At 34.5% G+C, this 25,995-nt stretch overlaps 4 protein-coding genes across 6 annotated transcripts in view; 3 read left to right on the top strand and 1 right to left on the bottom strand.

The window, feature by feature from the left end:
- The window catches only part of LOC149419742 (monocarboxylate transporter 12-like), a 109,136-nt gene extending 98,325 nt beyond the window's left edge, over positions 1-10,811 (top strand). For all 3 annotated transcript variants that reach the window (XM_089637247.1, XM_089637245.1, XM_089637246.1), the window contains exons 7-12: positions 2,402-2,623; positions 3,775-3,912; positions 7,948-8,077; positions 8,955-9,073; positions 9,186-9,355; positions 9,602-10,811. In XM_089637247.1, coding sequence (XP_089493373.1) covers positions 2,402-2,623; positions 3,775-3,912; positions 7,948-8,077; positions 8,955-9,073; positions 9,186-9,355; positions 9,602-9,892 — 1,070 coding nt within the window. In that variant the 3' untranslated portion in view covers positions 9,893-10,811. The remainder of the gene's footprint in view (positions 1-2,401; positions 2,624-3,774; positions 3,913-7,947; positions 8,078-8,954; positions 9,074-9,185; positions 9,356-9,601) is intronic.
- LOC149419743 (uncharacterized) lies at positions 4,939-7,567 on the bottom strand. Its single transcript, XM_089637008.1, has 2 exons — positions 7,474-7,567; positions 4,939-7,183 (listed from the first exon to the last, which is right to left on the bottom strand). The coding sequence occupies exon 2, from the start codon at positions 7,140-7,142 to the stop codon at positions 5,403-5,405; it is 1,740 nt and encodes a 579-aa protein (XP_089493134.1). The 5' UTR covers positions 7,143-7,183; positions 7,474-7,567; the 3' UTR covers positions 4,939-5,402.
- A 2,604-nt stretch (positions 10,812-13,415) lies between the features above and the next one.
- On the top strand, positions 13,416-17,225 carry wcy (WW domain-containing adapter protein with coiled-coil wacky). Its single transcript, XM_089637252.1, has 2 exons — positions 13,416-13,441; positions 13,596-17,225. The coding sequence occupies exon 2, from the start codon at positions 13,996-13,998 to the stop codon at positions 15,010-15,012; it is 1,017 nt and encodes a 338-aa protein (XP_089493378.1). The 5' UTR covers positions 13,416-13,441; positions 13,596-13,995; the 3' UTR covers positions 15,013-17,225.
- LOC149419740 (DNA damage-regulated autophagy modulator protein 2) lies at positions 13,598-24,739 on the top strand. The gene is made up of 5 exons (XM_089637253.1): positions 13,598-13,717; positions 19,637-19,714; positions 20,182-20,320; positions 20,394-20,545; positions 20,626-24,739. Exons 2-5 carry the CDS (start codon positions 19,676-19,678, stop codon positions 20,722-20,724), a joined length of 429 nt encoding a protein of 142 aa, XP_089493379.1. The 5' UTR covers positions 13,598-13,717; positions 19,637-19,675; the 3' UTR covers positions 20,725-24,739.
- The last annotated feature ends 1,256 nt before the right edge of the window (positions 24,740-25,995 follow it).

Below are 25,995 nucleotides of genomic sequence, written 5' to 3'. Positions count from 1 at the left end.
AATTTGTGGGGCTGATGGTAGTGGGGAGAGGAAGGAGATGGGGAAGAGGAATCTGAGGAACCTGGCTATTCACGGCCATTGCCATTTCAAGTAACGTTTCAATTCTGAGTGGTGGTCTTACACCAGGGCGATACTGATAGTATCTTCCACTCTGGAACGTGCTGCAAGTATACTATATTTTATTTTAAGTGAATAAATTGTGAAATAACACAAATTTATCAAATAAAATTTACTTTCACACGCCGGGATTTGAACCAGCGATCTTTGGATTCCTAGTCGAGAGACTTGCCCCTCGACCACAGAGGTCGTAAGGTGATTGTGAATCTCAAGTAAAATCTCAGTATTGTAAAAAAAACTTTGTTAAACTTAAAAATATATCTGTAGTGAGGGGGTCGTAAGGTTTATTTACTATATGTTTCGCTTTTGTGGGTCACAACACTAAAAAAGTTAGGAAAGAGTTTAAGTGGCTCTTACTGATAATAGACTGGCTAATTAATTTAATTTAAATCTTTCTACATATCAACCGAATGGTTACTTCTTTGCAGATTATGGCTAAATCACCAAGTTTCTTGCGATGATCTCCGTGAGCTCTTGGGCCCAATCTCCCATATTATTACTCCTAACCTATTTTTTTTTTTTTAAAGCGGAGTCGGTTTACACATAATGCCATAGGCCCATTGTGCTATCTCCCATTTTACCTCAATCCTTTAACAACAACCCAGTCCCTTTAATAAAGTTCACCAGGGTTGTCATTGGGTATGTGGCTATGTCTTCTGGTTCTACTGTATGTCTCCCCAGGTATCTGAGCCTAGTTCCCAACAGGGCAGGACATTGGCACCATAGGTGAATTGGAGTCTCTTCATCCTCTTCACATTTCCTGCATCTATTGGTGTGGCAAGCTGCTACTCCTACGGCCGGCTTGGATCCTACTCCTAACCTATAAACGGTTCTTTTCTTATAATAAAGTCTAATGGTCTAATGGATCTCCCGGTTAGACAGCATGTTCCCTGAAACATTTCAGCCAGCGATGAGTCCTTTATGAACGAGTCACACAATTCAGCTAGCGCTTTTTTTGATAAGCCGTATTTGTACAACTCACGGTAAACCGTACCATGGCTCGATTGAATGGTATATCTTTTTTTTCAAAATTATCCAAGTATTAATTCTTATTAGAGATGTGAAGATGTCTGACAGTTCGACATCTGGACCTTGATATATTTACATACACTTAGTAACTACCTAGCATCTTATTTTTATCATGGTACCAGGTACGGGTAATTACATTAATAAGCTTATGCTGAATCGTATCGGGCGAGCACAGTATGCTCATTGCTCATGCGCTCTGAGCTCGCAGCCCCCGTTCAATTGAGTCAGCTCTTTGAGTTTTACGAAAATGTTGAGCTGGTACAGTAACTCCTACTCTTAATAAAATGAGTCATGGCCCATCGCTAACATTGGCAACATAATCTTTGCATTTTCTACAAAGATTAGAGCTTTTACCTTCCAACACCATAATACATAAAAGGTTCTGGGCATTGACTAATTACTATATTCTGGGGGAACAATATCATTATAATCTCTTTCAGTAAGCCACTTATCTCTGTATCCAGTAATTACTCAACCCACTAAGAACATGTACTATTTTTCAACACAGAAAATAGCATTTAAACCAAAGAATGTTTATGTATTTACAATCACAGCTTCCTTCGAGGTGATTTTTCACAACCTTATCCGTCAGGTAGGTACAAAGAGGAGAAGGTATATCATACTTCATTAATTCAAACCAATTTATATTTCTAATGTTGCCACATCCTAGTACTGAAGAAAATATATTATTTGTACACTCCATAAATAATATTATTTTTAAACTCCTACACTAAATTCAAAAGCCAGTTTGTTCAGCCAGGCATAGAAACACTTAAATATACTACATTACACTATTTTGCTATGCCATTGTATTATGTTTATTTTTTACCAATATTATATCTTATTAACAATATTATTTATTTATAGACCAGAAACAGTTTACATATAGTTCCTGTGAGCACTTAGACCAGAGGCCCATTGTGCTATTTCCCATTTTACCTCATTCTCATCCTCATCCTCATTAAAGTTCATCGGGGTTGTCATTACGCTATGTTCTCTGGTTCCACAATGTGTCTTCCCAGGTCTCAACTCTCCTCTCCACTCCCCGTTGATTCCCCGAAGGCCCCATAAGGCAAGAGGGTCTCATCTCTCCTCTCCACTCCTCCTTGGTTCCGTGGAAAGTCTCAAGATGGCACTTTTTTTGTAGAACAAATAGGCAATTTAATCACAAAAATAAAAATAAATGCAATGAGCCTGTTAATGCCATGCACCCTTCAAATATATCCGTCTAATGTTGACATATTTTGTTGTTCAGGATTGGGAGAAGCCGTAGTACTGCTGCAGGCCTACCTGGGTCTGGCCTGGACAACCGGTTGTGCCGCTTTTGGTCTGTTGGTTGTGAAGTCTTCTCCAGAATGCCGGATCGGTCGCCAATACCTCTGCCAGGCTGCCGTGTTCATGTGCGGACTATCTATCCTCGCCTTCACAGCTGTGCACGGCAACTACCATGGTTATGTGATGTTTGCATGGATATACGGTAAGTTTGAACAGAAAATTATATACCATTACTAGCTAACGTTCACCCGGCGTTGCTGGGGGTTATCCTTAGGAGATAGACATGTGCCGTGGTAGACTTTTCTGTAGGCCTTTTTAAAATATACAATTCTGTAGTAGATTATTTTGATGTATCTCATAAGGTTTAGCCAGCTTTAGCAATGTAAGCACCCGAAAATTTATTTTTTACCACTCAAATTACAAAACATTGACTTTCTATAAATATAATAAGCACATATTTATATATATCATACTTCTGGAAGAAATTCTATAAATGACATATGCGGATAGCGACTTTGTGTTATATGTACTATTTAGAGATTATAGATAATTATAATTGGTACGAAGACAGTCTTCATAGATTCTGTAAGAACCTGTAGCTATTGATTCAGGCCCATCATGCTAATTATTGTGATTCTTTTGATGAATCTAAAAGGAATAGTCCCACTGTCTGAAGACATTTCTTTGTCTTGTTTCATAATAATCAATTAATTAAAAATAAATATACACTGTCCGAGAACTCATAATACAAGCGGGAAACTTGTTCATCAACACAGAGAAACCAAAAATTTTTTTTTGGTCCTGAACATTTCGGTTTTTTTTTACATATTTACTTTTTTTCCAACAACTATTAAAGGATTATAAAAAAACTTTCTGAGTTATACCTCAAAATCGGCTTCAAATGTGATGTAGATTCATCAGTTTCTCACTTGTACTACAATTTGCGGTATTCGCATTCAATTAAAAAAACTCCTTTAATAATAGAACGATGCCATTTTGAAGTTCAGTAAAGTTGTCATTGGGTGTTTAGCAATGTCTCTTGATTCCACAACCTGGTTTCCCTACTATCTCTTCTTCCCATTAAGGCGGGACATAAAATACATTAATATGCACATGTACATAATAATATTAGGTTAATATCATTACACGTAGGTACTTAAATAAGTCATAAAGACCTACTCAAATTCAAATCCGATTTGAGGTTAAATGAAATCTTTACTACCAAGCCAATAAAAAGTTAACCCTACTTTATGTTTACCAATTAGAAAACTATGCAGTCATCATGTATCTTCTATGTATATATTAAAACATCTGAAACTGTTTATTTGTATCAACCATTTTGTTTATCCCTAGGTATCTTCTGTGGAGGATACCACTATTCCCTGAAGATGTACACCTACGAGAGAGTGAGATCCAGAAACTTTGCCAGGACGTGGGGCTTCGTTCAGTGCTCTCAAGCCATCCCCATCGCCATCGGAGTGCCTATTTCAGGTGATTCAATTTATCTCAATAAAGTATACTAGTCCCAGGCAGATATTATATACACGTCATCGACGATCATCCCAAAAGCCGTTCATAAAAATCTTGCTTCTCACACGTCTTGTATGAAAACAAAAAAGATAGAAAATACTACAATCTCAATTTTGTAAATCAGGACATTTTGCTAAAAAAATTGGTTTCTGAAATCATTTACAATTAGACCTTATCTTATAAATATTTTTCCCAGCGAGAGCTCGTATGGACATCATCGACGCTCGTCCTCTTCCTTCTGACGCGTCTTGTTTAAAAAAAAATATATATATATATATATATATATATCTATATACAGGGTGTATCGTCACTAACCCGACAAACTTTAACCAGCTATTCCTTAGCACATTTGGAGTAAAAAATGCTATAGGCACTTTGCTGTCCGGTAGCATTTTATTTTCAAATAAAAACAAAAAAATTAAAAATTTCCACACTCCATCACTGTCATTGGCATTGCTTTTCGTGTTCAACAGCTGTTATAAGCAAGTATGTCGAAAAGCGTCTTCGCTCTTTCGCACACACTAAATAATAATAGTTAAAAATGAGACGAATGGTGCAGTGCCATTTCGTTGTGATTGTAAAAGCGCGCCAATATAGGTACACACGTACATTATTCAACGGAATTCGAATAAAATATTGCCAGATGGGTTTTCAAACTTTGACAAAGGATAAAACAGTGGTGACTTGTGGTGAAAATATGAATAATAAATTTTTTATTAAAAAAAAACCCTACCGGACAGCAAAGTGCACATAAGATTTTTTACTCCAAATATGCTAAGGAATAGCTGGTTAAAGTTTGTCGGGTACGTGCCGATACACCCTGTATATATATCTTTCGCTGGGACTAGCATAGACACTTCTAGCATCAACCCTGACAATTCTTAAACATTTACTATTCTAAAAGAAAAACAATATGTTATATTACAACACTCATATAATTTTCAAGTATATATTTATAATAATTATTATTATATAATAACATACATTCATGAAATACTGTAGAATAAAATTGATATAGCATTCTTTATAAAAATGTATTTAATACTTCATTCATTGAATTGCAATCCCAGTCCTGGACGGGAAAAGCCTTACCATCCATCTTCATCCCACTTTCACCCTCTTTCCATCCTTCCTCTCCAGTCTTAATATCTCTTTGCGCAGTCTCCTATCCTCATTTGGCACAACCCCACATGATATAATATGTTAATATTACAACTAACACTTATTTTTCTTGATATATTTTCTGAATAATTATGGGTTTCTGATGATATTTTTCAATCTTTCACTAAATTTATAATGTATATTATACATTCTTATTATCTAAGACATTTGATAGATGACTAGATATCTTTGGTTTTATTTCATTCTCCGAGAAAATCTCATACGAAAATTTTAAGCTCTTTTTGACTTTCCTGACTGTTTACCTGTCTCAAAAGACAATGAAGGATGATTTATATCTCCCAGACGGGAGATACTGTTTCTTCTTTTTTATGTGCCTTCTTTGACAAAAACAATTCAGGGTGAGATTCTGCGAGAGATGTATGTATGGTCATGTGATTAAGGTAGTGCTCCATTTGAAGAAACTGTCTCCCGCATTTGGAGCATTTGTGGTTAGCCCCGAGACTGGAAGGGGCATCACTATTTTTATGACTTCTTTTTCGGTGCCTGTTCAACAAAAACATCTCCGGGAAACTCTGGGAACACTCTTCGCAGGTGTAAAGTTCCTGATCATCGTGCAAGATTTGGTGGTTCTGTAGATAGCGAAGAGAACTGGTGGAGAATTGGCATTTATCACACTTCAAAGAATTATTTTTTCCATGAATGCTGAAGTGCACTTTATAAGTGTGAAGATCCGGGAAAGTTTCCTCACACAGGGTACACTTCAACAGCTGCGGAGAGAAGTGCATCTGCTGTATATGGGCATTCAAATCTCCCCTAGAGCTGAAGCTGATGGCGCATACTTTACAGGGGTATTTGGGACAGTAGTTAGCAATGTGCATTGTTTTGTGCTTGTTAAGCTCTTGCCAAGTCAAACTGCCCAAATTGCAAACACGACATTCAAACAGCTTAAAAGGTTTATTTGTAGTGTGTATTCGCAAGTGATATTTGAGTTTGTTTTTATTGAGTGCAGCGTACGAGCAATATCCGCACTTGAAAGTAAGCCCGGTGGAGTGTTGGGCAGCGTGGCGCTTCACTTTGCACAGTTCCAGGGAAGCGTAGTCGCAATACTCGCACTTGTGCAGTTTATCCTCGTTGTGTCTATATCGAATGTGTCTGGTGAGCTCCCCGGAGGTGATGAAGGTGCTGGGGCAATACTTGCAGGTGTTAGGCTTGGTGCCCGAGTGGACAATGAGATGTCCACTCAGGGAGGTGGCCGTCTTGAAGGCCCTCTGACACAAGTGGCAGATGTGCGCTCCGTTTCCTGAGTGCGTCCGAATGTGTCGAACAGTCAAACTCTTCTTTTTTGAAGTGTAATCACATTGATCGCAGGCGTACCAAACGCCCTTTCTTTCCGGGGGTTTTTCCAAGTCAAGGAAATGACTCACATGAATGTTATTTGGGTCGATTTGATCTGCTGTAATAATCGTGGGCTTATATTCAACTGCAGGACTTTCATTAAAGATTGCTTTATCTTGGATATTTGAAGTTTCCTCAAATGGTGGAACATTTGTGACTATTGGGCAGATATCTGGCATGTCGCCCTCCTCCATTATCTCACCTTCCCCAAGTATTGGACTATACTCAAAACTGACCACTTCGCTCTCATCAGTTATTTGAACTTCTTCAGTGGCAATATTTCTACAAAGCTGATCCCCCAAATCTGCCGGAATACTTTCCGTCCGCGTGACAATTAGTTCTCCCGCGTTGTTTGAGTCCCCGCCCTTCTTTACGATGAGCACATAACTGACATTGCCAGTAAGAGACATGGTGGGAATTATAATTATTGTTTGGTTTGCCTTTGCCTTTACATCTTCATTTGTGTTATTGGGGGGGGCAAGATCAGGTATAATTTTTTCATCGGAAATAACTTGAGAAATGGCTTCATCAGATATAGCTTCAGGAATGATTTCATCGGGTGGTTTGCAAGGAAAATTACTGTAATCGTCACCTGGCAGAGAGGATAAATCTTCACTGCTAGCTAAATCGTTCATCACCTCGAAGAGCAGTTCATCATCAATATCGGCACTCATTCTGCTACGTTATCTCCAAATTTTTTAAAGATAAATCATTTCTAAAAAGATACAGAAATAAGATCATTAGAATAATAGTTTTGAGCAATAGGATAGACAGTAGATACAGCACAAAATAGTACAACGGAAAATTTTTATAAAATACCGGAAGCTTTGTAAGAAATACAAAAACATAGTAGCATTTGCTCTAAATTGACTAATAACTAAGATACTTTTACGATGACAAAGTCTCACATTCAGTACTGAAAAATAGTGACTATCTGATCTATGACTCTCATTATTTTTCAATGATGATTTTCAGTTAACAATTGAAAATCTTAAATGCAATTACCTGGGGATTCTTCGGAAACGGATCCTTACTATTCGAGCGAAAGAAAATCATCACCATCGCAGGGATCTGAATGGATTTGATACTTCACTTTGACTTTGACATTTTAACTGCGCCATAGAATTTGTAGAACGGTGCACAGATAAATAATTTTTATAGATACGAAATTAAATACCATAGACTACATTTAAAATATAAATATTCCCATTCACGTTAATTTTTGTGTCACCTCGTATTTTACTGAGTTTTTCAAATATTTTTTTTCAATATTTCGTTTAATGACCTTTCCGGTCTCATTATGCCAAAACTGCTGATAGAGCGATATGTTGTATTCAGTCCAGGCCATTTTCGTGTCTGGGTGACCAATATTAATCGTAGCGATGGATGTTTTTTTTTTTATATTCAGCATTACCTATTGTACCGTAAATTATTTTGAGGTTTTTCATAATTGATTTTGTTCTTTGTGTTTCTTTATAGGCTACATAAATGTTGGCTGTGGAGGAAAATCTGGATATTACTTTAGCTCCACTTGTGTTATTGTGGGAAGTCTGGCTCTATTTTTCATTGACCTTCACAGACGAAACATTTCACGACATAAACATACCAGGTGAGTAAAAAGTATTCATCAAAAAAGTGTAAAAAAAAAGAAACAGAAATTTTATCAAACTAATGATCGTTTGGTTTTCAAGTACTTGTAATTTACATACGCAGGAAATTTATTTCAAAAGATAATACACAATATATTCATTACATACAGGGTGCCTGGGGTAAAGCACACTAACTTCGTTTGTGATTCTACATGATAATAGGAGTAAAAAGATTATATAGACTAATGGAACGGCAGCGCTTTGGCGCGGGACGGTATATTTAACAATAGCGCAAAATAAGAATGCCAGCCGCACTCGGTAAAAGTTGGAATTTCGATAAAAAGTCATTTTTGTTGTTTTACTTTTACTATCACGTAGAATCACCTCCCGAGTTAATGCACTTTATAATGATTCACCCTGAATCATAATTTTGATTTCAAAACACAATTAAATTTTTAAAAAACTCGGTCTAGTATATAGGTTTAGGTAAATTTCCAAAGGCTCGCTTCATCCTTAATATCCACAAATTATTTTAAAATAAAAAAACACTTCGTATCAGTTTATTACTTTATTATTCTATTATTTACCACAATGGGCAATTTGAACAGCTTTTTCAGTCCACATAGAAGCAAAATAATGATTAATTTTAATTTCTTAATATCGGTCAAATTTTTCGTGTTCAATTTGCTGCATTTTTTATCGATGTGACATATGTCAAGGGAGTCCTTGTGTTAGTTTTTTCCCCTTTTTGTAATTAAAACCCAAACCAAGAACCTAATTTAGTGTTTTTGTCAAACAATTTGTTCGTATTGCGATGAGGTACGCCTCCGGACATTTACTATCGGTTTAAAAATATTTTGTTCATATTTACAGAGATTGTGGTATTTCTGCCTACAGGAGCAATGGCAGTCAGGCATTGTGCGACTCCAAGAGGTGCCCACAAAGAAGAAATTCCTTCTCCAAAGAACCTGAGAGGGATGGATCTCTTCCTGGATCTGCAGCCGCAGCAGCCTTAGGTTAACGTTGTTTTAAAACTTTTTTATCTGTTCAGACATTAAATTAACTCTAACTATAAAAAAATGTTCGAAATTTTCTTTACTACAAAATCGAACATTGTTTTCATTACAGTGCTTGGTGGTGAAATGGGCAGTCCAACGGGAGGCGAGGCACACTCTGCTCCTGAGATGAAAGCAGAACTAACCTGTATCTCTGAAGAAGGGCTGGCTGATATGGACCTGCCTGACAACCTGCTCGAAGACCTTGACTATATTGGCGACTGTATCACCAGTTGTAATAAGGTGGAGGATTCTGCAGATTCACTATATTCTAGTATTGACAATGACTTATCCAGATATTCCAATTTATAAAAAGCAGCAAGTATTCTAGCAAAAAGAATTTTGGCATAAACTATTGCAACACAATTGTAGTTAGTGGAAAGCTTAGTGGTTTTTGTTTGCTGATGAATGAAATGATTGCATATAAATGCATGCATCATAAATTATTTCGGGATTAAGTTACTGACATATTTTTTATTATTATTTTAGGTTGAAAACTACCTCATGCTCAGTGAATACGAAAACAACCTCATTGCCGAGATGCCCGTAATCCTCGATCGCAAGGGTCGAAAGTGGTCCTTGGCCAAAGGAGCAACCAGAACCGTTGGCATCGGGGGTGTGACCCTTACTTCTGAACAGCCCTTAGACCCTGACGAAAACAACATAATTAGCCAAGTTTCATCAGCGAACAACTACGGAAGACCGACCAAATGGAAGCAAACCCCACCACACACTGCAAACAACCGACTCATTACAGTCATTGATGAAGCTTCTGTATAGTGGTTGAAACATAAAACTACTGTTTATTTGTGAAATATGATGAGAGATATTTGCCCATTACTTTAACCCAATGTGATAAAGATATTTAGAACGTCCTTAATAAATTACAGCAAATAATCACATTTAGTTATAACAAAAACCTATCTGTAAACCAGGGCAACTTAACTTGGCGACATCTGACAGTTTCTGAGTTCACGTAAAAGTAACGAATACCTCTCTGATCATATTTCATTAAAGTTTCACAATATAGTTTTAGGTAGTCGTTAAGTTGAATTTGATAGGTAATCTGTGCAGACAAGATTTACGATAGTTATTCAACTTTAAGTAATACTCATTTATGAGGTTTTTATAGATTCAGTAGATCCAATCAATGGATAGATTAAATTTGTAGAAGAAGACGGATGTGATGATTCTAATTAAAATATAAGTAATAATTTAACAATAATAATTTCAATTTTTTATCTAATTTTACAACCCTCTTTTTTTAATTTCAAGAGTAAAATTGAATTTAGCTTCCGGAATAGCTATCATGGAATTGATAATTTGATGTTTTCAGAGGCAGTTTTGCAACTAATTTAGAATATTACAGGAACTCGAAAATCTACAGCGATAACCCGAACACAAAAAATTCCTCAATGCTTTCTTGGACATAACAAATACCTTATCAAAATTTTATTTTTGGTCTTCGGGAAACACCCATAAGCCTCCAGACCTAAATCCAACTTAAAGAACCACTACACTGCGAAGAATGTCACTAAAGTAGTTCAACTCTTTCATTACAGATAAAATCGATATGTTTGACCAACTTTCATTCAATACAATGTAATATTAATGTTCCTATGTTGCACGTTTCAATTTTTTTGAAAAAAAGTTTTTGTGCAGTACAAATATAATAAATATTACCAAGCAACAACGTTTGACATTGTATATTTTATTTAATTCACATCAAAATAAATAAATAATGTTTTTTTTTACTTTTACTGACAATGATTACGCAACAAAATATTTTTTAAGCTATACAACAGAGACTTATTCTGCAATACAATATTTTAGATTTTATTTTTGAGATCATTTAAAAAAAAATCAAATAATTATATTTTATTGGTAACAAAGAATGGGTACAAATATACACACTATTAATTTATAAATCTAGGCCTAAACTTGTCACTGCCATTTACCTAAATAATAAAATAAAACTTAAAAAAAAAACAATTTTATATTTAAAAGTATGATTAGGTGTTTCATATTGATTACGATAGTAAAATACTGCCAAATGTTTATTATAAAATCGACTTATACAATAAACGTTTTATATATGTACGCATAGTAGGTAATGTGTTATATTATTAATCTATAACTTTTTTACGGAATTTGTTTGGAAACAATATGAAAATAAAAGATTTTACCATTTCAAATTAAACGCCGTTTAAAAGTTTTTATTACTACGTTTTTGGTTTATTTGCTTGATCTAGATGTTTAGTTCGTTAATTCACCTTCGTATTACTTTGAATAAACTTATTGTTTGTAACATTACGGTTTATTTTTGTCGTAGAAAACAGTTTTTTAAAAATCAATTTATCTCAATTGACAATACCAACCTATTTTTTATATTATGTACCCTTATGATTAACCATTCACACATCTCGAATAAATTGTAGGTAGCAGGTTAAGCGTGATTCAAGTAATTAATATTATTTTGTTATCAATTCTATTTTGCCTTTAACGTAATTCGCTTAGAACACAATATAATATGTGACAAGATTTATTCAAAATGCTAATAAGTTTCGTACGATTTATTTATATACTAGATGTAGAAAATCTCTGTGATTTCAATATACAACCATTTAAAAATAAGAATCTAGAATATTGCACTATTTATACAATTTCACGTTATTTTAATTTCTGTTGATCACATAAAATTATTTACGATAAAACTTACTCTGGTTTTCTAAAGTAATTTATTGCCTAAACTGTTATCTCAGAGAAAATTTTAATAAGTATTTTATAAACCAAAGAAGGAAATAATGTGAAATACCGCATTTCTTACTGCCAGACCTGTATTTAACTTATTTACAGGTCGTTTCTCTGTGGCTCGTAATCGTGAAAAAATGCCAGAAAAAACTCAGACTAAACATTTTTACGTTTATTTTTAACGAAAATTACGATTTTTTTACAATTAATCAAGATTAAAGTTGATATTTTTTCTAAAGAAATATTTTTTCCTCGTGTTACATAATGAAATAAACTTGGAAAATTTTGCTGCCATCTTTGTCAATAATAAATAATATTTGTATCTTAGAAATAAATGTAAGATCATTATTTATGAATTTATAAATAACTAGTCCATTTATTGATCTTCCATGTTTAGATTTTAAATCCTAGCAATTTTTTTTAAAATTATTTAAGGAAAGTCTTAAGGTATTATTTATTTTCCAACATATATTTATTTTGCCTTAGTTATTTTGTACATGTGTACATGATTTAAATTTTTTATTGTAATAGTTGTGTAATTTTATCAAAAAATAAAAAAATTGAATTCGGATAGTGACTTTCATTAAAAAATGGTTTGATCTGATTTAAATTGCAAAAATAAATTATTTCTACACTACCCAATTTAGATTTATATGATTGAGTGTCCAAACATATTTTTATACCAGAGTTTTTATACAAATAAAACATGTGGGCCTGGCACATGTTCTACGTCAAAGTATTTCGTTATATTTCTGATTTTAACTGTCAAAGAAACAGAAAAATATGAGACTCACGATTCGAATCAACAACTCAATCAAGCCGAAATAATAGAAATACATTGTATAACATGGAATCGAAAGGATTTAAAATAAGCGGGAGGTCTGGCCCTGAACCAAATGGCACCTGGCGCTAGTGAAAACCACAAGGGCGCTGTGTTAGATATTAACAACGCGCTTTGACTTATTGGATCCTTTGCTGATCTAATTGTGCTTACATAGGGCCGGCCCTAATAAAAGGTGATTTTGGTAAACAAAGTAATATTTGTATTTCGATAGAAAAAAATACCTGTGTGAACAATATTTTGTAAAGTATTTTAATCTTAATTATACATATAAAGTTATGGTTTAGATACAAAATAAGGGTTTAAAGATAAGGGTTTATATATAAACGCATCTAAATCCTAGACATTATGTTATTATTTTACTGTGGTAGTAGAATTTTCTACCCCGCTCAATGTAAGAGTGCAACTCCGTGAATAGCATCCTTTATTTTCTGTAGTGTGGATGCGGTAATAATTAAAAGAAGAAGAAGATGAAATAATAAAATGCTTTGACCATAGACAAAATGACATGACAGTTCCTAAACGACTTTACAGAATCGGAAATTGTCAGAATTTTACCAATAAAAAATCGGTTTTCTTCTATTTTTCAGGCACAATTGTGTGCCCTGAATATTATTATTGTTTTAATAAGTCTTGTACATAGTTTGCCGTAAATGGGAACTCGTTATGGCTTATGAAATTCTCCACTTTTTACCCTTGGTTTGCTTCGTACTCTTCCCGGCGACGTTTTTGCTAACGTAAGTACACATTTTAGCAATTTATTTACATCAACAAACTTCCTCCGTCGATTTATTGCGATATGAACAATATTGTTGAAGTACATAAATATCTTGCTTACACATGTTGCATGAGCATTATACAGTTTTCGTTTTATACAAAAAATATTTGCAGGTATATTTGGGCAGTATTACTCGAACACGTTGAACCAGATTTCCCATACATCAGTGATGCTGCTGCATACTCTCCAGAAAGTTGTGTGTTCGCCCAGTTGATAAATATTGGATGTGTGATACGTACGTATTGAAGGCAGTACTTAGACATTCCTCTCATCGCAGTTCACAGACTTATAGTCTCTGTTCCGAGTGCCGTTGCGGCTGTGATATCCAGGGACATTCTATCAAACTAACTAATCCTCTTCACAATATAATTAAACAAGTTGTCTATGTTGATCAAATCAAAGTTATCCATTTTATTGAGTTTTGTACATAGCTTATATTAACATTGTAGGAATCTCATTACTAAAGTGTATGTTTATTACTGGAAGTGATATTTCACTAAAAAGCGTATAGTCATGTCACCCAGAAGAGATAGGAACAAAAGCAACAGCAAGCGGGAACATAGCAGTCACGCTCGGGGAGAAAACGGGAGCTCAGAAAACAGCAGAGGCTCCTACAGCTCTAACGAAGTGTGGACGGAGCATGTTAGCTCCTCGGGGAAGAAGTATTACTACAACAGCCTGCTGGGAATATCTCAGTGGGATAAGCCATCGGACTGGGTAGACCCTCCCAGCCGCAGGAATGTCCCCAGCAGCCGAGACGAAGACATGGCAGAGCACAGCAGCTCCAAGCGGTACAAAGAGAGCAGCAGCAGCAGCAACCACGCCAGCCAGGAATCCAGCTACAGGGACCAACACAATGACTCCAGGAACAGAGATTCCTCCCGAAACCCTCACTATTCCCACACCGCACACAACACAGAGGTGCAGGTCCTCCATGACACGGACACCTCTTCAGGCGGCAGCACCCCCGTCCTGGACACAGGCAACAAGATGAAACCCGTCGTACAAGACGTACACAACTCAGTACCTATGGTCAGTGCCTTGCCGAGGAATCTCTCCCACCAGCAGGTGCCCTCCACACCCTCGGTGACCTACTCCTCGGCCATGAACCACTGCGCTCCTTCCATACACTCAGATCCCCTCAATCGACACACGCCCGTGTTGCTCTCAAAGTCTAAAATCGAAGGCATTCAGAACACCGGTGCTTACGGAAACTTTACCCAGTCGGAGAGCCCCATGTTGTCTCCTTCTCTGTCCAAGTATGTTTCTAACGAGCTTGTGAAGCATGTGACGGGTTGGCCTGCTGAAGTATTGGAGCGTCAGGCTCAGAAGTATTCCGATGAAGCCTACACCCTGGGTGACCTGCAATGTATGAGGGTTTGCACCGAACTGAAATGCGCTCGGGCCGTTGTGCGACATATGGAAATTAAGGCGACATTGCAAGATCAAAAGTTAATGTACCTGCGCCAACAAATTGAGAGTATCAAAGAGGTGAAGTCACAGAATTCCATTATTTCCAATGATTTGTAAACTACCTATGACTAAATGAATTATTATTGACTAAAAATTATTTGTGAAATCTGTACATTTGTGCAAAGCTATTTTTCAATGCAGTTGAAAAAGGATAAACTTATTAAAATAGTTCTATGATAATATCAAATAATCAGTTGGTCACAAGAGCGTGTCATTGGCCACCAAGGGTATCTTATCTGTTTATACTGTGCTTCATACCGTATATAATATTGTCAGTGATACGCAGATCATAAAGGCTGAAAAGCTGTGCTTACCCTAAGTAAAACGAATCTAGAAAGAATATAACATTAAAAAATCATTTTATTTAGAAATACCTAACGAACTTGTATGCTCATTTATTCAGTTGGCCCCAACAATCAACGGAAGATGTTAATATAATGGCCTTTTTCAAATATTAAATGCACTATTCTAACCCGAACTTGAAAAACTACACCTCGCCTACCTTTATTCATAGAGCATTGCAGGCCAATAAGTATTATGATTATATTCAATTTATTGGAATAACTTTTGAAGGTTATGCATCATAATCATTGAAATAGATAATATTAATAAATTTAAACGGAACAAGATGTAGAAACGGAATCGGTCATAACTGGGGACCTCTGTCTTACTTGCTCAACGAGAAGAAGCGGTCCACTTTCCCAATGAACCCATGACCTCGGTCTTACTGTGTCAACGGGAAGACACTGTCCCAAAGAACCCATGACCTGGGTCTTACTGGGACAATGGGAAGACCCTGACCCGATAAACCCAGGACCTTTGTCTTAGTGGGACAACAGGAAGACACTGTCCACTTTCTTAATTAACTCAAGACCTGTCTTACTGGTACAATGGAAAGACACTGTCCCAATGAACCCAGGGTCTGTATCTTACCCGGGACAATGTCCCAACGTCCTGGGTTTGATCCCCAGTTGCAACCATTCTTTTTATTTTCTCTGTCTTGTTTCGTTTAGATGCATTTATATTATCTTCTTTATTGTTCCCTATTTTTATGGTCTGAAATTCTGCCCTGGACATGACTGCTTCTAGGCTCAGGTTATTTTCATCTATGCTATTCTGTCATGTACTTCAATACCAACTCGGTTGGATAGCAGTGCTATTTATTTTCTTCAAAATTAGTCTTCTACAAAAATATTTATGAATCTTGACAAAGTTTCAAAAGAACTTGAGATGTAAAAATCTCACAGGAGTTATTTTCAATGTGAAGCATACGGGCACTTGTGCACTTTGATGTTTGTAGTCAGAAAGCTGTTTTGTTTTAATTTTTTTATTGTGAAGGCAAAATAGGACATTTAAAGCTTGAAATCACAATTGGTTGAGTAAGAAAATGATACTTTATACCTCTTTTCAATTATAAAGAGCGACGTACAAATGTTGCAACAACGGAATACAGGAGCTTTAATTTGTACTTTCTATTTAATAAACAACATTTGTTTTGTCAACCCTGCATCTGACTAAAGCGTTGTTCATGGCATGAGATAGAAATCATCTTTGTTTTAAATTTCAAAATGTAGTTCTTATTTAAGGCAATGTGGTGCATCGCCGTTTAACATTTGCAATCAGGCCGCTGACAACAACACTCCTTATGTAGATGGCGATAAGGTTTAAATTCCTGCTTAACACCAGTCGCCTGTTTTGATCTAAAAAAAAACATTCAGGCACAAATATTTAAATGTTTTACGATCATTTTCTAAAGAACTTAATTTGCCACATTATTCAATAAAAGCATAACCGAAAAAGTGTTTGTAAGAAGGAGACTTTGAACTTTAAATTAGATTTTATAGACCTGGTATTTTATTTTTTCTGGTCTTATAAAATCTCATTTATTTCAGAAGCTACGATGTGTTCCTCTCAGTATTTAATAAAAGTATCTGAAATATTTCTATGCCAACAAATTTTGAATTAAAAAAAGCATTTCTTCGTACATCTTTGCCTTAATGTGTGCGAAACCCCATTTTTGTACAAGTGCCCTATTGCTTTTAGTTCCGACACTTAAAAAATTTCATACAACTATTATAATTAATAGTATCCCTGTAAGATAGAGTGTAATTTATTAATGCATGAGAGTTTTATTTTTATTTGAAATATTATAAAGAAAAATCTCATAAAAATATTACGAAATGTTTACTAATAAATTATGTATTACTGGATTAATTTATTAAGAAATTGGTTGTTCAAATTTACATTCTTAAATTAAAAATGTGCTTTACATCCATCTTTATATATTTATAAAGATTAAGGATATTTAGATAATTTTCTGTATTAACTATTTTTTTTCAAATGAAATATTTCTCTTAGTACAAACTGAAAGTAACAAGCTTGAAAATCAATTCAATTTATTTGCATTATTTTGATCCTTGTTCTATCGAACAGAGTTGAGTTCTGTTTCACCGCATTTGTTGGTGAAATTATGAAATAAATACCTACAGTTTATATTTCTATTCTATTTAATAATAAGTAGGTAATTATTTCTAATAATTTAGAATAGTAGTTTTTTGTATGATTTAGTGCAAAAAATTAGTTGGGATAAAGACGCAAGTATGCAGTTTTTTTGTTTTGTTTTAGTTTCTTATAAATAATATATAATAATTGTGATTATTGCATTTCAATTTGTTCTTTGCTTATTTTCTATTCAATTATTATAATTAATTAATATTTGTTAAGTGTGTGTCTGAGTTATTATGAATACTGTAATGAAAAATATCAATACATTAATTTAATATTGACTTGCATCTTTTTTATTTATAAATTTTATAATCCTAATAATATAATTTCAAATTCAAGAGTACTTGTTTGGGTGCAGAATAATTATTGCACTTTTCGACGACGTGAAAAATCATTTGGTACTTAACTGTTATACAGGTGCAAAATGCAATTGGAAAAAAAACTTCCTTGTTTTTACATGGCTGTATTTTTGTGCTCAAAATCGTATTGTGAATACCCTTATTATTATCTCATTTGGTCAATCCTACACAGGCTCTATTTATTGTGATTGTTAAAAGGATCATGCAGCACGCACAATGCGATTGTGACCATGTGGATACAGCCACGCAAAAACTAAATTTTAACTTGTATTTCGCTTCTGCGTAAAATTCAAGTACTGAGTTTTTTTTCTGGAAACTAGAAGAAAATTTAATACAATGAATACTTTGACTTCAACATAGACAACTTCTGCTGGAAACGATGTCACCAAGAGAGACTATTAAAAGATTGTTATTTTTTTAGTTGGGATCACAATGTATATAAGGCATCGGCAAATATTAGAATTGCGATGCGTGTACCCGATCCCTTCGTCGGTGAAAAGAATGAACGATCACTCCGTGTGGTTCGCCACCGCCTCCTGCCTCGGTCTGAGTATGGTGGCTAACTTCCAGGTAAGTCTGTCGAAGGTGACAAACTTCAGGTTTATTCCAAACACAAAAAAACAACTGTCTCCTCAGTGAACATCAGTTGTGCAAATTAGTAACTTGCATAGGAGCTATTTAACCCATAGGCCGCCATATGCATCTATTTGATTCATGATTCCGAACCGTCGTCGCCATCAGCAACGATACCTCGACTCCCTCTGTATAGATGGCGCAATACACAAGCTTAAAAATAAATTAACTTTGTCTAGTAACATCTCTAAACTATTAACTTAAGACCTTGTCAAATGTGAAGACCACGATACTTCCCCGCTCACTAGTTGGAAATTCCCACGAGCGTGCAGCCGTGTTCGTGTCACGTGGTTTCTTCTTGTAACTAGACAGTTCGTGGTTGTACAGAATCTGCAAGGAATCTTGGTTCCAACTCTATCATCAATATTTTTTTAGGAAAATAATTTTTCTTCGTATATACTTTTCCAATACAATATAAAGGGCTTTAGAAATTTATCAAACAATGCTACGTATTGCTTTCATAAACAGTGGTAAAAATGTATACAAGACTTTAAACAGTTCTTATGCAATGTTACAATTTTGCACCTCTGGTATTGTTCAATTCGTTCCAGGAAATTGTTCCTAAAACTTTCCCAAACATGTCTACTAATTCCAAAGTAAGACTGTATAAGGGAAACAAATCATTTTAATGAGATTTTTACGTTTCCTTGAAGGCCGTTATACACACAATGTCAAAAACATACTGTGAAGTCGGTATTAGTCCATAGCCAAGTACAGATGGTAACCATTTAGGTCCATGGAAAAATGCACAGTAGTCTTGCGTGGAAATAATTTGTACTGTCTTCGTAGCACGTTTTTGACGCTGCATATGCACAGTTTAGCATTACGTTAAAGTTCTATCTAAATTAATATCTTTAAAGTATGCTAAAAGAGTTTCTTCCAAGTTAAAAGATGGATTAATCGATGCATTTCTGCAGCTTTTTCACAATTGGAAAACGCTTCCGAAACAACTTGAATCAGCTTTCAGCACACATTTTCATATTCTGCAGCAGTGCTTTCACCATGCAAGCAAATCAAAAATACCAAGAATCTCATTTTCAAGATATCGAGGTTCTCATTTTAAAGTATTTCTGGAAATGGAAAATCTCATCATCAAGTATTTCAATGATGTCGAGTATCTCATTGGATTTATTAATTCCATTAAGATCAGAGGAAGAGATAAAATGTCCCATTCCTATTTTCAGGAAACCAATGTGAAGTATGTGCACTACACGGGAGCTTTTATGTGCTTTGGATTTGGGACAGTTTACTTTTGGATACAGGTTTGTTTAAGCTTTGCTTCATAATATATCTTATGGTAAGAATTATTGTCTACAAGCAATGAAATAAATTACCGAGAAAAAAGACCAATGCTTGCTTTCCTTTCCTTTTCGCCTAAGTAGGTCTTGAGAATGGATTTTACCTCTGATGTGCAGGCAACATAAAAGACTGAAATTCTGTTGGTTTCCTAGAGAAAGCACAAAAATGCAGTTACCGAATCTAAGTTTTCAAATAAGAAAAACTTTATCAAAGCTGTATTTTAAGCAATTTTTTTAATAAATAAATACATACGATTCTAATGAAAATCTACAAAATAAACACAGATTTTTTTAAAATAAACACTAATTTTTACATTTACATAAATTTTTTTAATAAGCACATATTTAAAAAAAATCTCTATTTAATCAATCAAGAGGTATGATTCAGACACTTTATACTATTTTTTAATGGTTTATGTTTTGTATTCTAGGCTATCGTATCGCATTCCCTGTCTCCAGTTCTAAAGAATATGCGAGTAGTTTATTTGAGGATCGCTCTCTCTGTGTTATGCACAGTATTTTTTGTGATTCTCCTAACAACTGGAATTCTTTCCCATATCTACTTTCACGGTGAGTTCATTACTAGCGAAAACCCTCATGTTAAATTAAATATCGGTTTCGTAAATCAATTTTTTTTTCTCAGGGGACAATCCAAGAAAGTGGAACCCGAATGATGGTGGCTGGCACTACCATGTAGCTTCTACAGCCTCTGAGTGGGTGGTCGCCATTTCTTTCTGTTTCTACATCCTCTCCTTTGCTGAAGACTTCAGGAATCTAAGTCTCGATCATCCGACTGTAAGTTGCAATAATAGAAACGTAGATTTGAACTCATAAACTTAACATGTCATTAATGTGATTTTGTATGTTGTTTTCAGCTGTGTCTTCTATCCGATTCTGAAATAGTTCCACAGAGTGATCCCATCGAGACAGAGGCCCCCATTAACACGGAAGAAGTTTTGATAGTTGCCATATGATTACAAGATGCCCTCGCCAAAACTCACAGAATATTGAGACATTTGCTGAAGTTTCGGCAGATTAAGCCTGCTGAATATGCTGTTCCTAATACCAGTGCCTATGATGAAATACCGACTTCGCAGAGGAGAATAAATATGAATCGTAATTACGGGAGTTTTGATGATAACGATGCCTACACAACCGTCATATCTTGCGATCCAAATGTTAAAAACTATAAAGTTTCTCTAAAGAAATGTCTGAGTGCTGATTCACTTAAAAACCTTACGGAAGAAGTTGTACAATCCAAAGATCAAGGTCACAGCAAAGCTAAAACTAAATCTTGGCTTCCCGTTCAACAAACGTCTTCCCCGTTCAACGAAAGAGTCAATGTGAGAACTTTGGAGCAAGATTTAGATTTTATAAATAAATCCTACGGACATGTGCAGAAACTTTCTTCTAGTTTAAATTCTTTGAATCAATTTGATGTGAAGGTTGATGTACATCCTTTTCCAAACAATTGTGATACGAACAATGTTAGTCAAATTGATAAGAGTGTGTTCCCGTCTGATTTAGAATATCAGCAATTACCAATTTCCAAAGTGTGCGATGATACAGCGGAGAACCAATGGAATCCAACCGCTAGTTGTGGATCTGTTAATGAATGTAACGAATCTGTGATAGATTCTAATCAGAATGAGAATTTAAGTAATAAATATTATAATCTTTTCCCTACTGGGAAGCAAAATACAGATAGTGTTGTGGCCAGCCTGCACGCTAAATCCAATGGCGACATTTTCAGTAACAGTGCACGAGACAATGAACACTTAATTATTCCTAGCGACGTGAGGAAGCCTCATACTGTTAACAGTAACCGAAATAGAATTATAGCCACTCAAAATAATAAACTAGTTAGTCTTTCATTGTCACTATTAGTGGCTGCCTTGTTGCAAGTTGTACGATGTTTGACAGTCATGTTAGACGATACGTTAAGTTGCTTTAGACAAGACTTGTTCTGATTTTATACACACAAATACAGTTATGATTTAACATTGTAAATAAAACGCCAACGGCTAAATTTATTACAATCCATTTACATAGAAGTAATTATACAGTCATATTCTCGACATGTGCGCTTATGATATTTGTTTAATTATTTAGCATGTGTGTAGCACGCCCATATTTTTATTATTCATAATCTTATAAGTAAGTGCAATTAATTAGTCACAATATTACTTCACATTGTTCAAATCTAGTTATTCTTTACACTGAATTAATTTTGTTGAAACTATAATAATATGAAGTATTTAGTGAATGCATTAAAAGTATCACCAATTTTGCCTCTTGGCGAGATTTCACTGGCGCTATAAATAAGCCATTATTATTTAAAAATATTGTGCTTTATTTTAAATCTTAAAGAATTGTGATGTGCCTACGTTATTTTACTTGGATATATTTTCAGTTCCATTGATGATCTCAAAAATAGAGAATATTTATGTAATTGTCCCATATTAAAATTAGGTTAAATTTAGTTTTATTGACATGTACCCGACAGAAAAGTCTTTAAAAATAAATGTTTAAATACAACTAGAACATTGCACAAAAAAAATGTACCTACTATTAATTGTATTATAGTGATTTATTTTAAGGGTATTATACCGAGTTCAGCTTCCTTTTTCTTTAGCTAACCTTTCAGACAGCATTACAGTGTGCATCATCAGGGCAGAAGATTGTGGTGTAGTGTGTGATTATGTATGTACATGCGATACCATGTTGTCAGTGCCAATCCTCTAAGAGCTAGCATTACAGAATAATTAAAAATGGTTTTCTGCATTTAGTTTTGGTGTAGCCGTGAATTACTGAATACAAAGAATTATTGAGCTTAGCCCCGTCGTCTTTATTGATATTAATGGGATTTTTGTAAATTGCAATTGCTCTGTAATTAGGCATGGTCTATGAATTTTGGGTCTTCCCAGGACGTCAGGAACAATGGCCGGTTTCAATGAAATTCTCGGCAAATGCCGATTTGTCAGGATGGCCGAGTTTACATGCTCGAAAGTATTCTGATAGCTTTTTGGAGATCTTCCACTCTGTCTGGCCTACATAAACCTTGTCACATGCGGAACAGATGGATTTATAAAATCCACCTTTCTCTAGAGGAATCTTAGTTTTTGCAGACCTCGTTAAGTCTTGTATTTTTGTTGTGGTATTCTGGCTATTCTGTCCATCTCATTATGAACATAAGGCAAGAAATCGCAGCCTTTTAGCTCTTGTTCAATTCTGTCTTTGTTTAAATTAGATTTGACTTTAAAATTGTTTAAAAAAATTCCTTTCACACAAATTTATAAAAAAATTTCCCAGCAAAAAAATAAGATTTTCCCTGAAGAATATTTATCAAAAAAATAAAAATCTCCCCACATGCAATATTTCCAAACTTTACATAATATCAAAAAGATAAATGTTGTTAAAAAAATTTCTCAACCTATTTTCCTTAAAACATTATAAAACTTTATTTTTAGAAAAATTAAGTTTTCCAGGATCAAAAATTTCCAACCTTCGAATAACGAAATCAAAAAGGTAAACGTCTAACCAGACATAACGTTTTCCAAAGAAAAAAAATCTTATGAACCCAACTTCGTGTAAAACGATATGAATTTTGTCCCGGTGACTTTATTTTTATTACTGCCCGATATTATTTTTCCAAGGAACACTGGCTATATTCGGAATCCGTTCCTTTAGGGTTTTATAAAATTTGAAAATTTGGGCTGTGCCTATGAACGAAAAAATTTATCTAAAATGATATATTATATATGTAAATGGTAATCTCGAAATTTTAGAGCTCTGAAACCGATTTGGTTAAAAATTGCTATAGGAAAGGTTAGGGGGTAGGAACTCGAATCTTATGTTAAATTACTCGGCCGCGTTCTTTAATTTATTGAGTTCGATTGACAGTTCATTTCTTAGTTAAGGCGAAGCTTAATGCCAAATCACTATTTTGATTAATCTTTATAACGAATTGGTGTACATTATGAATACCAAAAAATATGCTTTACTTAAATTGAAGGTTTTCCTATCGCTTCGCTTGAGTAGAATAAAAATAAAAAAATAAATTACTCAATAAAAAATATAAATGCAAACTACTAAAAAAATTTTTTTTTCAATAGAAATGTATGAACGCATAAAGGAAACAACTTAAAAAAAATACAGTGTTATAGCTAAGATTATCTGTGACAGTTTCACTTGGTTAACTTTTTTGCTTTCTTATAAAATTATTTACAAAAAAAACAAAAACCAGTTTTTTGCTTGAAATCGAACAATACTAGACTCCGTTTGTCAAGCGATTTTAATGCCTATCGGGAGTTTTTTACTTACTAGAAATTTTCAACCAGTTAATTTCAAATGAACAAAGTTATAGGACACAAAGGGTTTTTATTTGGATAGAAAAATGAATAGGAGGTACCTATGTGATAAGTAAATTTTTTCACAATTTCTTATAATTGCTGCTTGCAAAGGGCCAATCTCTATTATCAGGGAACTCTATTTAATTGGACGAAGCTCATCAACAATCCACCTGCAGGGCCTAAATTATTCTGTAACTGTAACGGTATCGCGTCTACATACATAAGCACACACTACACCATAACTTCCGTTTACACATCTGCCCTGATGATGGACACTGTAATCTGTTTGAAACGTTGGCTAAATAAGGAGTTAGCGCAACAAAAATAAATCACTAATAATTTCGTCATGTTATTGTTACAACTTTCAATGAAATTCAATACCTTTTGAAGGTACTTTTCTTAGTCATCTTATAGGAAGGTGCTCATATGGTGAGATTATAATTTATACAAATGCATATTAAATAATATTTTTTTCAAATGTAAAGTTCATTCAAATAATATAATTATTATAAACCCTCACAATATTCAACTCTAGTAGGATTAAAAAATATTTATTTATGTTACTTTACCATTTTATTAACTGAATTATTATTTATATGCTTTCTTGAAATTTTATTCAATACAATTGTAAAATAAAGTATACAAATGATTAAAAATATTGTTTAATTATTTCAACATGGCTATTTGTCAACTACAGTAGTAAAATGAATTATACATATTCTTAACCTTTAGGAGCTGGAGGCCTGCAATTGCAGCGTCGACCTTATGCATTGATTTTGCCTTTGGATATTAATTCTACTGGGAGTGTTAAGGCGATGCACTACGTCGTGTAGTATTTTAAATCAAGCCGCTATCAATAACACCCCTTACGTAGATGGCGATAAGGTTTAAATTCCCGCTTAACACCATCCGCCTGTTTTGATTTATGCAAGAAAAAACATGGCCAAAAAGTGCCTTTTATTTTATTTTGTGGATGTTCAGGCATAAATATTTAAATTTTTTCCGATCATTTTATAAATAACTTAATTTGCCACATTATACAATAAAATCATAAACGAAAATGGGTTCGTAAGTAGGAGATTTTGAACTTTAAAGCAGTTTTCATAGGCCTTATACATTATTTTTTTCTGGGCTTATAAAAAGACTTATCTAAAAAATACTCAATTATTTTAAAGGCCAAGATGTATTCTACTCGCAGTATTTAATTAAAGTATCTGAAACATTTCTAGGTGACCAAATTTTCAAACCAAAAACACATGATTTTGCATTATTGCTCAAAACTCTTACGTTATCACTTTATCAAGTATGGTATTGTCTTCATGTTGGCGTTAGCAAAAATGTGTTTTATTTATTGAATATTCTTGCCGACCCCTGCAGGTCAGTTATCAATTCATCAGGATCACAACATACAAAATTTCAGATTACTTTATATAGGACATTTTTACATAATTTTTTATTTTGAAACACAACTCGAATATTCTGTATTGTAGATACTCTCAGTATCGCCCCGGTGAAAAATATTCCATTCAGAATGGAAACGTTGCTTGAATTAGCTTTAGCCTTGTTTGGTGACATGAATAGCCAGGTACTTCCCAACCTTCCTTTTCCCCGCTCTCTTTCGCCTTAATCATACCCCAATTTGGGATGCAATGTTGACTTGTTACGGATAGTTAGCACTCTCGTGCAGTATTCCAGGGCTGTCCTATGCGGACGCAATTAGAGCAGTCCGCTCAGGGTGTCAACTTGCCAAGGATCAAAGCGCTGATAATACTTAACACACATCACAGCACCCTTGAGGTTTTTACTGGCGTCTTTCTCAAGGCCGGCCCTGCAGCATTCTCATAATAAAAAAAAACTACTTATTACATTTATTCCTGAATTTTTCCTTTTCCT

This window comes from Hesperophylax consimilis, chromosome 11, assembly GCF_061612785.1.
Source record: "Hesperophylax consimilis isolate HC1 chromosome 11, BYU_Hcon_1.0, whole genome shotgun sequence".
Taxonomy (NCBI): domain Eukaryota; kingdom Metazoa; phylum Arthropoda; class Insecta; order Trichoptera; family Limnephilidae; genus Hesperophylax; species Hesperophylax consimilis.
The sequence above is the reverse complement of the archived record's forward strand: the minus strand, read 5'-3'. Positions and strand labels throughout refer to the sequence as shown.

Coding starts and splice junctions, on each gene's coding strand:
- wcy (XM_089637252.1), top strand. CDS start 13,996: ATGTCACCCAGAAGAGATAGGAACAAAAGCAACAGCAAGCGGGAACAT.
- LOC149419740 (XM_089637253.1), top strand. CDS start 19,676: ATGTGCTTTGGATTTGGGACAGTTTACTTTTGGATACAG. Junction 19,715..20,181: donor CAGTTTACTTTTGGATACAG/GTTTGTTTAAGC, acceptor TTTGTATTCTAG/GCTATCGTATCGCATTCCCT. Junction 20,546..20,625: donor TAAGTCTCGATCATCCGACT/GTAAGTTGCAAT, acceptor TGTTGTTTTCAG/CTGTGTCTTCTATCCGATTC.
- LOC149419743 (XM_089637008.1), bottom strand. CDS start 7,142: ATGAGTGCCGATATTGATGATGAACTGCTCTTCGAGGTGATGAACGAT.